The sequence below is a fragment of the Barbus barbus genome, assembly GCF_936440315.1.
Source record: "Barbus barbus genome assembly, chromosome: 30".
Lineage (NCBI taxonomy): Eukaryota > Metazoa > Chordata > Actinopteri > Cypriniformes > Cyprinidae > Barbus > Barbus barbus.
The window spans coordinates 29,524,892-29,538,198 of NC_136758.1; the positions used below are offsets into that span (position 1 = coordinate 29,524,892).

General features: G+C 40.1%; 1 protein-coding gene across 1 annotated transcript; it reads right to left on the minus strand.

Moving 5' to 3' along the window:
* Window positions 1-303: 303 nt before the first annotated feature.
* On the minus strand, window positions 304-12,959 carry klhl28 (kelch like family member 28). The gene is made up of 6 exons (XM_079386353.1): window positions 12,861-12,959; window positions 8,478-8,738; window positions 6,778-7,415; window positions 5,207-5,650; window positions 3,427-3,635; window positions 304-2,576 (listed from the first exon to the last, which is right to left on the minus strand). The coding sequence occupies exons 2-6, from the start codon at window positions 8,736-8,738 to the stop codon at window positions 2,413-2,415; spliced, it is 1,716 nt and encodes a 571-aa protein (XP_079242479.1). The 5' UTR covers window positions 12,861-12,959; the 3' UTR covers window positions 304-2,412.
* Window positions 12,960-13,307: the final 348 nt, after the last annotated feature.

The window sequence follows — 13,307 nt, forward strand, 5'->3', positions numbered from 1 at the left end:
CATTACTCACCGTGACTGATGAATGATACCAACTTAACTGACCACTGACCACTGTTGTTTGATGAACTCGTGAAAAACGGAGCGAGAGAGAATTTAATAGCGAACGATCAAATTAGTTAGATTAGTTTGATAGATAATACCAGAAATATGGTGGGAATTAAATTCTATATTATCACTTTAAACAACAGAGAGTGAAAGGTAAAGATTCAATAAACAAGCGGAGCTACAAACGCAAACCTCTCAGCAGCAGAACAGACAGAGACAGACTGAAGCAATCAATCATGAAGCAGAAACACGCTGGACTCATTTCCAGGCCTTTATTTCTTGACTGGTTGAGCTGCGACACACATAAATAAACTGGCAGAAGTATGCTATGCTCTCAACGCTTGAGAAAATGTGAAAAATAAATACTGCGTTTGTAGCTAAGGTTATCGGTTTAGTTCCAGTAACAATCCACAGGTTTATAAAAATTCAAACACAAGTCAGACGGACGGACAGAAAAAGAAAATGTGGCATCATCATCATCAGGAAAAACGATCAAAAAGTTTAAGACAGTGAGGAAGTCATTCTGGACTGATTCAGATTCCCTCGTGAGACGAGCACTTTGGTGAGAGCGGCGATTCAGACACGAACAAACACCCAACACCTTCGTTTTGCAGTTTGACGTTTTTCAGGTATGGCCTTTAGGATCCCGCAGGTACATCAAGCCAGCGTGATTTCATCCTCTCACCATCATCTGTGAGACCGACTCGCTTCAGGAGAGAAAAATCACACGCGATTATCTGCTGCAGACATGACCGTGATGGACATTCATGGGTGCGAGGAAATATTTCTTATTGCTAATCTAACACAGATGCTTCTGATGAGCATTTGCTCCCTTTGTGCCTCTGGATGAAGATCTACACTGAATGTTCTGGACTGAGAGACATCACGCTTTTAATGTCAAATCAATCCAAAACATGTTTCTAAAGGCAGATCTGATCCAAAACGAACATCAAAAGTGTTGAAATCCAGAATAACGAGCAACATAAAGAAACGAAGCGACGAGAGCCAGTCAGGTCAGTCACAGGATTCCCAAAACACCTTGGCAATTAATGACCAAAACTAAAAACGAGCTGATGAGAAAGTCTTATTGCCTCAAAGGAACTCAAAGGTCGTATTTACAGAGTAGAAAATAGTTTGGTAAGTGCAGAGCTTCAGTATCTCCACATGCAGATGTGACTGTGACATGATCTAGTCTGTGTGTAGATGAGCGCGTGGATGATTGGCACCATGTGACCGGCGTCTGACGTCACTCACACCAGCGACGTTATTGTGTGACGCTTCATCTGAACGCCACAGGAACTCAAGCTTCACAGCGTGAAAGAACCAAAACAACACAATCCTGGAGAGGAAGTTAGCACCAGTCAGTATGAGAGTGTGTTCACACACACACACACACACACACACACACACACGTGAATCTCAGTAACCCTTCAGGATCACGTCCAGCTCACATTTCAGAAACAGGTTTTTACATTGTAACTTTTTTTCATAATCTTCCAGGCAAATATGGAGAAGGAAAAATTATAGATTTGAATTTCATAAATTTGAATTTGAGATGTGATATTTGACCATTTAAATAGGTGTAGTGTGTTTTAAACAGCACATTTTAGTGTGAAATTAACTGTAAATATTTGTAAAATTAATATAAAAAAAATTAAATAAAAATATCTGTCCTTCAGCAAAATATTTTAACTTTGCAAAAAAGAATGTTTGTCTTTTGGCAAAATATTTTGACTAATAAAACACAAACGTGTTTCGTCTTTCAGCACAATATTTTGATGTTGCAAAAAATAGGGTTTTTTTTGTTTTGTTTTTACTTTCATTAAAATATTTTGACTGCAAAAAATGTGTTTTGCCTTTCAGCAAAATATAACTGACTTTGTGGTGAAACATGAGCTGCATGAATTCTGGAGAGATTCACTCATTTCCAGCAGAAAGGACAGAAGATGAGGGCGTGGATCAGACACAAACACACAGTCTGTGCAGTAGCTTTGACACACACACACACACACACACACACACACACACAGCGCTGTATGTAGAGGACAGAAGGCAGCCCTTATCACGAGTCCCACGCTTCTCCTCCAGAGCGAAGCGCCGATTCAGCTCATGCATCTCTCACACACACACACACTCGCCGCATGTGCGTCCCTCATCAGAAGCCTTGAAATGTAAAGGGGAAGAGCTGGGCGCTCTGCTCTGCGTCCTCCAAGGGTTTGTGGAAGGCTCTGGTGTTCATCTGAGCTGTGCTTCAGCGCCGTGTGTCTGTAATCGCTCCGCGTCCAGCGCCGGCCGGAGGAGCGGGAAACACTCCAGAAACAAAACCAGTTCCCCTCGTGTCTCTGACGGTCAGCCGGGCACCAGGGGTCAAAGCGCGGTCAGGCCGAAGTTACAGCGGCAGTACATCATCCCACTGGAGTCGTGCCAGCTGTCTGTGATCGGATCGTACCGCTGCACTGCGCTCAGATACGACGAGCCCGAGTGACCGCCGACCACATACAGGAAGTTATCCACCACAGCAGAGCCCACTCCTGACCAGAAACACACACACAGAGCACATTACAGCTGTAAGTGTTTTTCCCACAGAGATTAAAAAAAAAAAACTCATAAAAGTATTATAATCCATAAAGCAAACTAACCAGCTATGAGGAGAAGCACAACATTTCACATTTTGATTTGAAGCAAGAAAAGTATTTGGAAATTGGACAAAAAGACAAAGATACATCACTGAACATCACCGAATTAAAAACAATGTAGAAATATAAAACTACTGACTTAAAAGTTGCTAAGTGTTTTAATATGGAAACAATATATTTTAAGTTTATAACAAAAAAAAAATAACAAAAAATAATAATAATAATATATATATATATATATATATATATATGTGTGTGTGTGTGTGTGTGTGTGTGTGTGTGTGTGTGTGTGTGTGTGTGTGTGTGTGTGTGTGTGTGTATTGGAGCATGCTCTGCTGGACACACCAAGTAATTACATCATTCAGCAGCATTTCATCTGCGTTATATGTTCTGTAAAACAATATTCATATCTGCGGCATATTCGCCGATACCGATATATCTGTGACAGGCTCATATTGGCTGATAAAACCGGCAAAACGATATATCGGCCGGGCTCTAATAAATATAAGAGGGTGAGTTATTTTTTGCCTCATCTTGAATTTGAAAGCTCATATAAGTGCATTCTAAGAGTCAGTCGTCCTGCATAATGATCATCAGACACTGCAGATGATGGGCAGCGGTGTTACAGTACATGCATTAACTTATTATAACTCCTTATTTATTTCAGAATTAATTGCACCAAATGAACACATTACATTGCCAGCCCTGATGTGGTTGGTTTGTTTGTGTCTGGTGTGACTCTCACCGGTGCGCGGCTCGTTCATGGGTCGACACGTCGTCCACTGGTTCTGGTGAGGGTCGTAGCGCTCGATGCTGGACAGATGAGACACGCCGTTGTGTCCTCCCACCACGAAGATGAAGCCCAGCATCACGCCCACGCCGAAGTTAATGCGTTTATCGGCCATCGGCGCCACCATATCCCATGAGTCTTTGCTCGGGTCATATCTCTCCACACTGAAACACACATCAATCCTCAGTTACCTCTCTGCCTCCTGTCTGAACTCAGCAGCACTGGTAATACTTGATTTAACAAACACCACTGATCTCCCATAAACTTCCACAGCAATGATATGATCAGCTAATATCACTCCCATCTCATAATTATACACACACTGCTGATACACGTGTAGTGTTGAGCTGGAAGAACTCAAGATAACCAGTGAAATCATATTAAAGTCTGGACAAATAACGCTGGCCGCATGAAACCCTGGCAGCGTCCCATGAGTCTCTGTTCTTTCCAGAACACTTGACACGCATTTAGAGAGGATTCCAGCGAAACACATCTCACGAGAGCCAGCGCTCATGGAGACACGAGCACAACAGCAGGAGCGTCCCAGAAGAACACAGAGCATCAGACCAACCCAACCGTCCCCTTACTGCACCTACACCTGCGCTCATACACAGATTCACTGCAAATATGGTCACACTAAAATAAAACATCTACTAGAAAAATAAATCTATTAAAGTCGTTCAGTAGTTTTTATTTGAAAAGGCTTTAATATATAGTGTTTACTGATTCACTGACCGTGTTTTTTATCATTGTTACAGTACCTATTGGTATTTTGAATGTTTTTTTTTTTTTTTTAGTAAACGTTTTATTAATTTTGTCAGTTTTATTTATTTATTTTTGTCTATCAAATATTTAAATGTTGTTATTTCAGTTTTAGTAGCTTTAATACTTAAACTTAAACTAAACTGAAATATGTATTAAAATTTATTTTTATTTATTTATTCATTGTTTTTTTTTTAAAGTCATTCAGTAGTTTTATTTGAAACAAGGCCTTGAATACAATTCTGTTTCTACTAATTTAATATGATTAAAATTAAAAGTATTATAGCATTTAGGTTTTTGTCTATTTTTTATTATTATTTTATAATTTATTAGTTTGTTATTTTCAGTTTTTGCAATTTTAGTAATTTAACTTAAACTAAACTAAAATCTTAAATATTGTCTTCACGACTACCTGAAATATTTACTGAAAATATAACAAAGGTTTTTGTATTTTATTTTATTTAACATTCATTTTAGTGCTTCATGTCCAGTCCTTTAAATATCATCAATTTTGAATTTAACATTGTCTGACAAAAGTGGCATTTGTTAATGCAAATCTCAAGAGTTGATCTAACACACTAAAACACTAATCTCAATTATTTTATTTCAATTAACATACATGTTCTTTAATAGTTGTATTTAACAATATTAACACCGATACCGATCAGCTTGCCTCTTCCCAGAATTAGTCAATTAGTTTAAATACCAAGTAATATAGAATTCACCATTTTTACTCATTTTATTTACAAATTAATAATAAATGTAATGATTTCTAATAAATAATAATAATAATAATAAACTGCCTATGGTAGGTCATTTTCAATTAACTAACTATAGGTTCAAAACATACAAGCAAATATTCAGTAAAAAAGAAACACATTAGAAGCATTAGCTTTAATTATTGACAAAAACACTGACAGTGATTCCGATCAGCATAGCTCCTCCCAGAATGCACTGCTGCAGCGGGTCGTACCTGTTCATGTGGGCGGGGCCGTATCCTCCGATGGCGTAGATCATGCCGTCCAGCGCGGCGGTGGCGAAGCAGCTGCGTGATTTGGTCATGGGCGCCACTGGCTGCCACTCCTTGAGCTTGGGCCCGTACTTCTCCACAGACTGCAGGTAGTACTGTCCGTCGTATCCGCCGAGAGCGTACAGCTCGCCCGCTAGCACCACGACCCCCAGCGTGCTCCTGCACTCCGCCATGCGCTCCACGGAGGCCCAGGTGTTGCTGTCGGGGTCCCAACGCTCCACGCTGCTCTCGTGCCGTCGGTAGCTGATGCCCTGCCGCATGTGTGTGGCGATGCCGCCCACCACGTACACCTTCTGCTCCAGAACCGCCACGCCAAACTCATAGCGCGGCACGCTGAGCGGAGCCAGACCGATCCATGAGTCCGTCTGCGGGAAGTACATCTCCATACTGACAGAGAAACACACACACACATCATGAGCAGACCACACAAACACTTCCACTGAGCTGCAGCAGCGTCACACCGCATCAAAACTCAAGACTGAATCAACATCTTTAGATTCCACCCCATTCCAAATCCATTCTTCATCCACATTTCTTCTTATTAATCCATTAGTTTAACTATTTTAAATTACTCGAGTACTTTTAAAAGTAATTGTAAATTAATACAAAACAAATCAAACAACTTGCAGTTTAATGTATATATTTTTATTTAATAATTTAAGCACTTTTTAAAATATAAAAAGTGATTAAAACATAAAACATTTTAAAAATATTTTTTACTTTTAAAATAATTATAAATTAAAACAAGCAATTTTTTTAATGTATTTGTTTTATTTATAATTTTTTTTAATTCATATAATTAAGCAAATGTAATGACCTTTGTAAGAACTTTAAATAATTACCAATGAATAATAAATGGAAAATATATATAGACATTTTAAATTAATTAGTTGAATTGGTTCTATTTAAAATAATTACAAATTAATAATCCCTTAAACAATTAATACATTTTCCCCCAGCAGTTCTGTTCTGTAAAATAGTTCTACTATTATTATTATTATTAAATAATCTTTTTAATTTTATAGTGAAATAACGTTATTACAACAGTAATATTTCCTTATTTTATTCAATATTTGTATTTAGCAATAATAATAACAATAATATCATAATTATTAATTATATTGATATACAAGCACATTTTTTGGCCAAACTGCACAGTCCTACAGACAGAGAAGCACAGACAAATTGCATTTAAAGAAAATTAAATCGCTTATAGTTTTTGTTAATATTTTTAACTACATTTTATTTCTATATTTTCTGCTTTCATGTTCATTTCAGTTAAACATTTTTTGGTCATTTTTATTAGTTTTTGTTGTTTTAACAGTTTTATTTCAGTTATTTTAGTGCATGTAGTACAAGTTCAACTAAAAGAAAATGAGAAATGCTGCCTTGCTGAAATAAAATAAGTTAAAGTTTTTAATATTTTATTTTATATTTCAGTTAACACAACGAAATGCTTTTAGTTGTAGTGACCTATAATAACCCTGGCCAGCCCTAATCGCGTCTGTCATCACCTCTCCAGCGTGGCGAAGAGCCCGGCCTTTCCTCCGACGGCCAGCAGGACTTTGGGAGCGCAGCGCGGCCGCGTGGAAAGCATGGTCTGGTAGGAGAGCCGGTGCTCGGGCATGAAGTGGTACTTGAGCGCCTCGTTGAGCAGGTGTTTGCAGGTGTGGTCGTCTCGGATCAGGTGATTGGCCTCGTAGAGTCTCGTCAGGAACTTGACGCTCAGCAGCGGTAGCCGCACGCAGTGTAGGAGCTGCGCCAAGTATTGTTGCCTTTCCGTCAGATCGTACTTGATCCAGGCCTCCAGCGCGTAGAACACGCTCTCCTCCGTCAGCACGTTTAGGCAGTCGTTGGACACGATCTCGTCCAGCTCGGCGCGGGTCAGCTCCAGGAACTCCTCCGTCTGGCACACCTCCTCGAAGTGCTGGCAGATGAATTTGCTGGCAGATAAGCACAGCTCGTGGCAGCCGTAGGTCTCGGCGAAGCGTGAGATGCCGATGCAGTTCCCCGCGTCCAGCTGACTCTCCAGGAAGCTGCAGCACTCCTTCAGAACCAGCTTGACCTGCAGCAGGTTGGCGGCAGGAAGTAGGGACTCCACCGTTTCCTGTGAGATGAAGACAGTTCCTGTGTAGGCGTACTCCACTATGGCCTGATGAGAGACGGAAACAGAGCACTTAACTCACAACACATTACATCAATTACTCACTGATGCAACTTTTCTTAAAATAAAAATAATTGTAAATATGAAATGTACAAATAATTGTAACTGTAATCTAATTATTATCTTTAAATCGGCATACATTTAGCAGATTCAATTATAATATATATATATAGAGATACAACTATTAGAAAATCTGGAATCTGAGGGAGCAAAAAAATCTAAATATTGAGAAAATCTCCTTTAAAGTTGTTCAAATGAAGTTCTTAGCAATGCATATTACTAATCAAAAATGAAGTTTTGATATATTTACAGTAGGAAATGTACTAAATATCTTCATGGAACATGATCTTAATATCCTAATGATTTTTGTCATAAAAGAGAAATGTATAATTTTGATCCATACAATGTATTGTTGTCTATTGCTACAGATATACCTGTGTTACTCATGACTGCTTTTGTGCTGCAGGGACACATATTAAAATCTTAAATATATATTTTAATCAGCTGTCAGTCAATTAAAATTTGTAATCTAATTAATTACATGATGTGTTGATTAATCTAATTAATCACAAAATAAATCTGTAAAAATACCCACAAAAGATTATTTAAAGCTATTTTTGTGTTAAATGAGAAAGTATCAAGTAGACATTACAAATTGTAGCTTTAGAAATAAATACTTTATTTCATTCAACATAAAATTTATTAGTCAAACATTTAGGCTACAAGGGCCTAACAAACTATGGAACATAAAAGAAGATAATTTGAGAAGCATCTGAGTATTTTTTGTTCATACAATGAAAGTCATTGGTAACTAAAACAGCTGTGTTACAGTCTTTTATGTTCCTCTAAAGAAAGGTTTGAAACAGCATGAGGCTGAGTAAACGATGGCGGAGTTTAAATTTGTCGGGTGAACTATCCCTTTAATGTTTTTTTTTTATTTTGGGCTCAAATATGACCTGAACATATAGGGATTGGTCCAGAAGAGATATGATTTGAAAGCAGGTAATTGTCCAGCATGCAGTGCTGGTTTGTTTGGATGTCAGCGCTGACCTTGAGAGCAGCTTCATCCACGCACTGGAACTCCACCTCGGACGTCTCTTTCTCGGACAGGTTTCCGGTGAACATGGCCTTGAAGTACGGGCTGATGCTGGCCAGCACCACTTTGTGCGCGTGGATCTTGGTGTCTCCGACCCGCAGCACGATGTCGCAGAGCTCGTGGTCCTGCCGCAGGAGCTGCAGACCCTGCAGGAGCTGCTCGGAGTGAGGACGCGTCAGGCTCGCAAACATGTACGGCTTGGCCTGCTGCTCCATCTGACAGACACACAGAGACACAGACGCTTCATACGTGACCCTGGACCACTAAACCAGTCCATTTGGAAATTGAGATTTATAAATCATCCAAAAGCTGAATAAATAATCTTCCTCGATGCCCTCTGGCTGTAACTGCATTATATATATATATATATATATATATATATATATATATATATATATATATATATATGTCACTTGCATTCACAGATATATATATATATATATTTTTTTCCACCACAGACTGAACAGAATGAAGCATTGGTTGGTGATTGGTTGAGCTAAATTGATATTATCTAACGGTGTTCTTAAATTTACCATCTGACAGCTATTCAACTGAATTCCTGAATTCTAACTGAACCTCAGTCGTGGTATTGAGGGTGGAGAGATATTCACTCCCCCACCTACAATCCCTGCCGGACCTGAGACTCGAACCCACAACCTTCAGGTTACAAGCCCAACTCTCTAACCATTAGGATAGAGAGTTCTATCCAACTATCCAACTCTAACCACATTAAACTGATATAATGTGAGGAATGTTGAAGGTGTCTGAATATATTTTGGTTTGACTGTACAGTGGGTGTTGGTGACGCCACTGAACCGGAGTCTGGAGCATGTTTAATGAAGTTTGGCTCTCAGAGTAACGGGATCTTATGAGAGCCAGTGCCAGAGTCAGCAGCTCACTGGGGTTTGAGGATGAAGGACAGAATCAGAGACTCACGAGAGCGTTCCTCAGTTCATGAGGGACATTAAACTCCCAGAAGATCAGCGGATGAACAAACAGCAGCAGTCAGGAGCTCTGAGAAACACTTCAGCAATCTCTCAGAGCTCTGCCACAGCCTTGCACTTCACAAATACAGAAGCAAATGCAATTACACAAAACGATCCTTTTACACCTGCACAGCCTCAGAAAACACTGGAAGCCTGTTTCTGACACAGAATAAACAGATTCAAAAAAGATAAACTTTTTCATCTCATGACAGAGTTTACTTCATGCAATTCTGAGAAAAAAGTAAGAATTGTGAGAAATAAACTGAACTTTGTTTGCAAGAACAAAAATCAGGATTGTGAGATATCAACTAAAAACCGCAAGAAACTAATAACTGCAAGATAAAAACATATACATACAGTGTGTGTGCATATATAGAAATATAATTAAAATATTATGTGCAATTAATTAATGCTGTAATTTAATGCTTTTATTTAAACAAGCATACATTTGGCAAATACTATCATGATGTATAAATAATTTGCTATTTAAATGCTAAATATATATTTTATTACAATAACAAGGCAAGTAATTAATAAAATAAGATGAACATATTAAATATATTATATATATATACTCAATAGTGACTCATCACTGTCAGTTTAATTAATACTGTAATTTTATGTTTTTATTTAATACTATTGCACTGTTATGTGTGACTGTGATATTGTGTCATATCTCATTTTTCATTCATTACCTGCCTTATTTTAAAACTATGGTATTGTTGTAATATTTCTCATTTTTCTTCTCTTTGCCCGTTTTTCCCACAGTGCTGCCTGTAATGTCTGTATTTCTGTGCTCCCTACATACTACTGCCTCTCAACTAGCATCATTTCAGTGTGTCCTCGACACCTACCTAGACAGCAGAGACACTAACGCTCCCTATGTAGACAGCAGAGACACTGTAGACAGCACAGACACTAACGCTCTATGTAGACAGCACAGACACTAACGCTCTATGTAGACAGCAGAGACACTAACGCTCCCTATGTAGACAGCAGAGACACTAACGCTCTATGTAGACAGCACAGACACTAACGCTCTATGTAGACAGCAGAGACACTAACGCTCCCTATGTAGACAGCACAGATACTAACGCTCTATGTAGACAGCAGAGACACTAACGCTCTATGTAGACAGCACAGACACTAACGCTCCCTATGTAGACAGCACAGACACTAACGCTCTATGTAGACAGCAGAGACACTAACGCTCTCTATGTAGACAGCACAGACACTAACGCTCTATGTAGACAGCACAGACACTAACGCTCTATGTAGACAGCACAGACACTAACGCTCTCTATGTAGACAGCACAGACACTAACGCTCTCTATGTAGACAGCACAGACACTAACGCTCTCTATGTAGACAGCACAGACACTAACGCTCTCTATGTAGACAGCACAGACACTAACGCTCTATGTAGACAGCACAGACACTAACGCTCTATGTAGACAGCAGAGACACTAACGCTCTCTATGTAGACAGCAGAGACACTAACGCTCTCTATGTAGACAGCAGAGACACTGTAGACAGCACAGACACTAACGCTCCCTATGTAGACTGTAGACAGCACAGACACTAACGCTCTCTATGTAGACAGCACAGACACTAACGCTCTATGTAGACAGCACAGACACTAACGCTCTGTGTAGACAGCAGAGACACTAACGCTCTGTGTAGACAGCACAGACACTAACGCTCTATGTAGACAGCACAGACACTAACGCTCTATGTAGACAGCACAGACACTAACGCTCTATGTAGACAGCACTATGTAGACAGCACAGACACTACCGCTCTATGTAGACAGCAGAGACACTACCGCTCTGTGTAGACAGCACAGACACTACCGCTCTATGTAGACAGCAGAGACACTACCGCTCTATGTAGACAGCAGAGACACTACCGCTCTGTGTAGACAGCAGAGACACTACCGCTCTGTGTAGACAGCACAGACACTACCGCTCTATGTAGACAGCAGAGACACTAACGCTCTATGTAGACAGCAGAGACACTACCGCTCTATGTAGACAGCACAGACACTAACGCTCTGTGTAGACAGCACAGACACTACCGCTCTATGTAGACAGCACAGACACTAACGCTCTGTGTAGACAGCACAGACACTAACGCTCTATGTAGACAGCACAGACACTAACGCTCTGTGTAGACAGCACAGACACTAACGCTCTATGTAGACAGCAGAGACACTACCGCTCTATGTAGACAGCACAGACACTAACGCTCTGTGTAGACAGCACAGACACTACCGCTCTATGTAGACAGCACAGACACTAACGCTCTATGTAGACAGCACAGACACTAACGCTCTGTGTAGACAGCACAGACACTAACGCTCTATGTAGACAGCACTATGTAGACAGCACAGACACTACCGCTCTATGTAGACAGCAGAGACACTAACGCTCTATGTAGACAGCACAGACACTAACGCTCTATGTAGACAGCACTATGTAGACAGCACAGACACTACCGCTCTATGTAGACAGCACAGACACTAACGCTCTGTGTAGACAGCACAGACACTAACGCTCTATGTAGACAGCACAGACACTAACGCTCTGTGTAGACAGCACAGACACTAACGCTCTATGTAGACAGCAGAGACACTAACGCTCTATGTAGACAGCACAGACACTAACGCTCTATGTAGACAGCACAGACACTACCGCTCTATGTAGACAGCACAGACACTACCGCTCTATGTAGACAGCACAGACACTAACGCTCTATGTAGACAGCAGAGACACTAACGCTCTATGTAGACAGCACAGACACTAACGCTCTATGTAGACAGCACAGACACTAACGCTCTCTATGTAGACAGCACAGACACTAACGCTCTATGTAGACAGCACAGACACTAACGCTCTATGTAGACAGCACAGACACTAACGCTCTATGTAGACAGCACAGACACTAACGCTCTATGTAGACAGCACAGACACTAACGCTCTATGTAGACAGCACAGACACTAACGCTCTCTATGTAGACAGCACAGACACTAACGCTCTGTGTAGACAGCACAGACACTAACGCTCTATGTAGACAGCACAGACACTAACGCTCTATGTAGACAGCACAGACACTACCGCTCCCTATGTAGACAGCACAGACACTAACGCTCTATGTAGACAGCACAGACACTAACGCTCCCTATGTAGACAGCATCACTAGCTCAGAGTCATCTTCATCTCACATCAATCATCTGATATCAATAACATTAGCATCAGAGCTCAGACCAGCACTCACCGCGCATTTACACTCGGTCAGGCGTTCATTTAGTGCGCTAAAGTGCAGAAATAAAGCATTTATACAGCGTTTACCTGTGTGTCTGGCTGATTTCTGGCAGTTTGAAGCGCAACACGGCCGCGACTGTCAGGAAAACAAACACAAATCAGCGCCTGCGTCACTTCCGGGAAATAAAAGTCTCCGACGCGACCGCGCTTTTAAAAAACGACTGCAGGTAATATATGCGTGTATTAAATAATAATATAATAACATTAATCGAAATATGAAGCCTTTGACTCTTTGTTTGTTTTTAAATTACCTTTTCTATTTTTACTCTTGATGAAGCAGAAATAACAAGACTTTTTCCGAAAGCGAGAACTTTGTTTGTTTTCCACGCACCGTGTTAGTTTTGCACCAGAATAAAACTACTGTGTAAATATTTAAAGCCAACGAATGTTTATTTAAAAAAAAAAAAAAAAAAAACATTGCTGTTTGTGTTCTAGAGCCTCAAATACTGACCCGAGCCCGTCTTTATCCTCTTC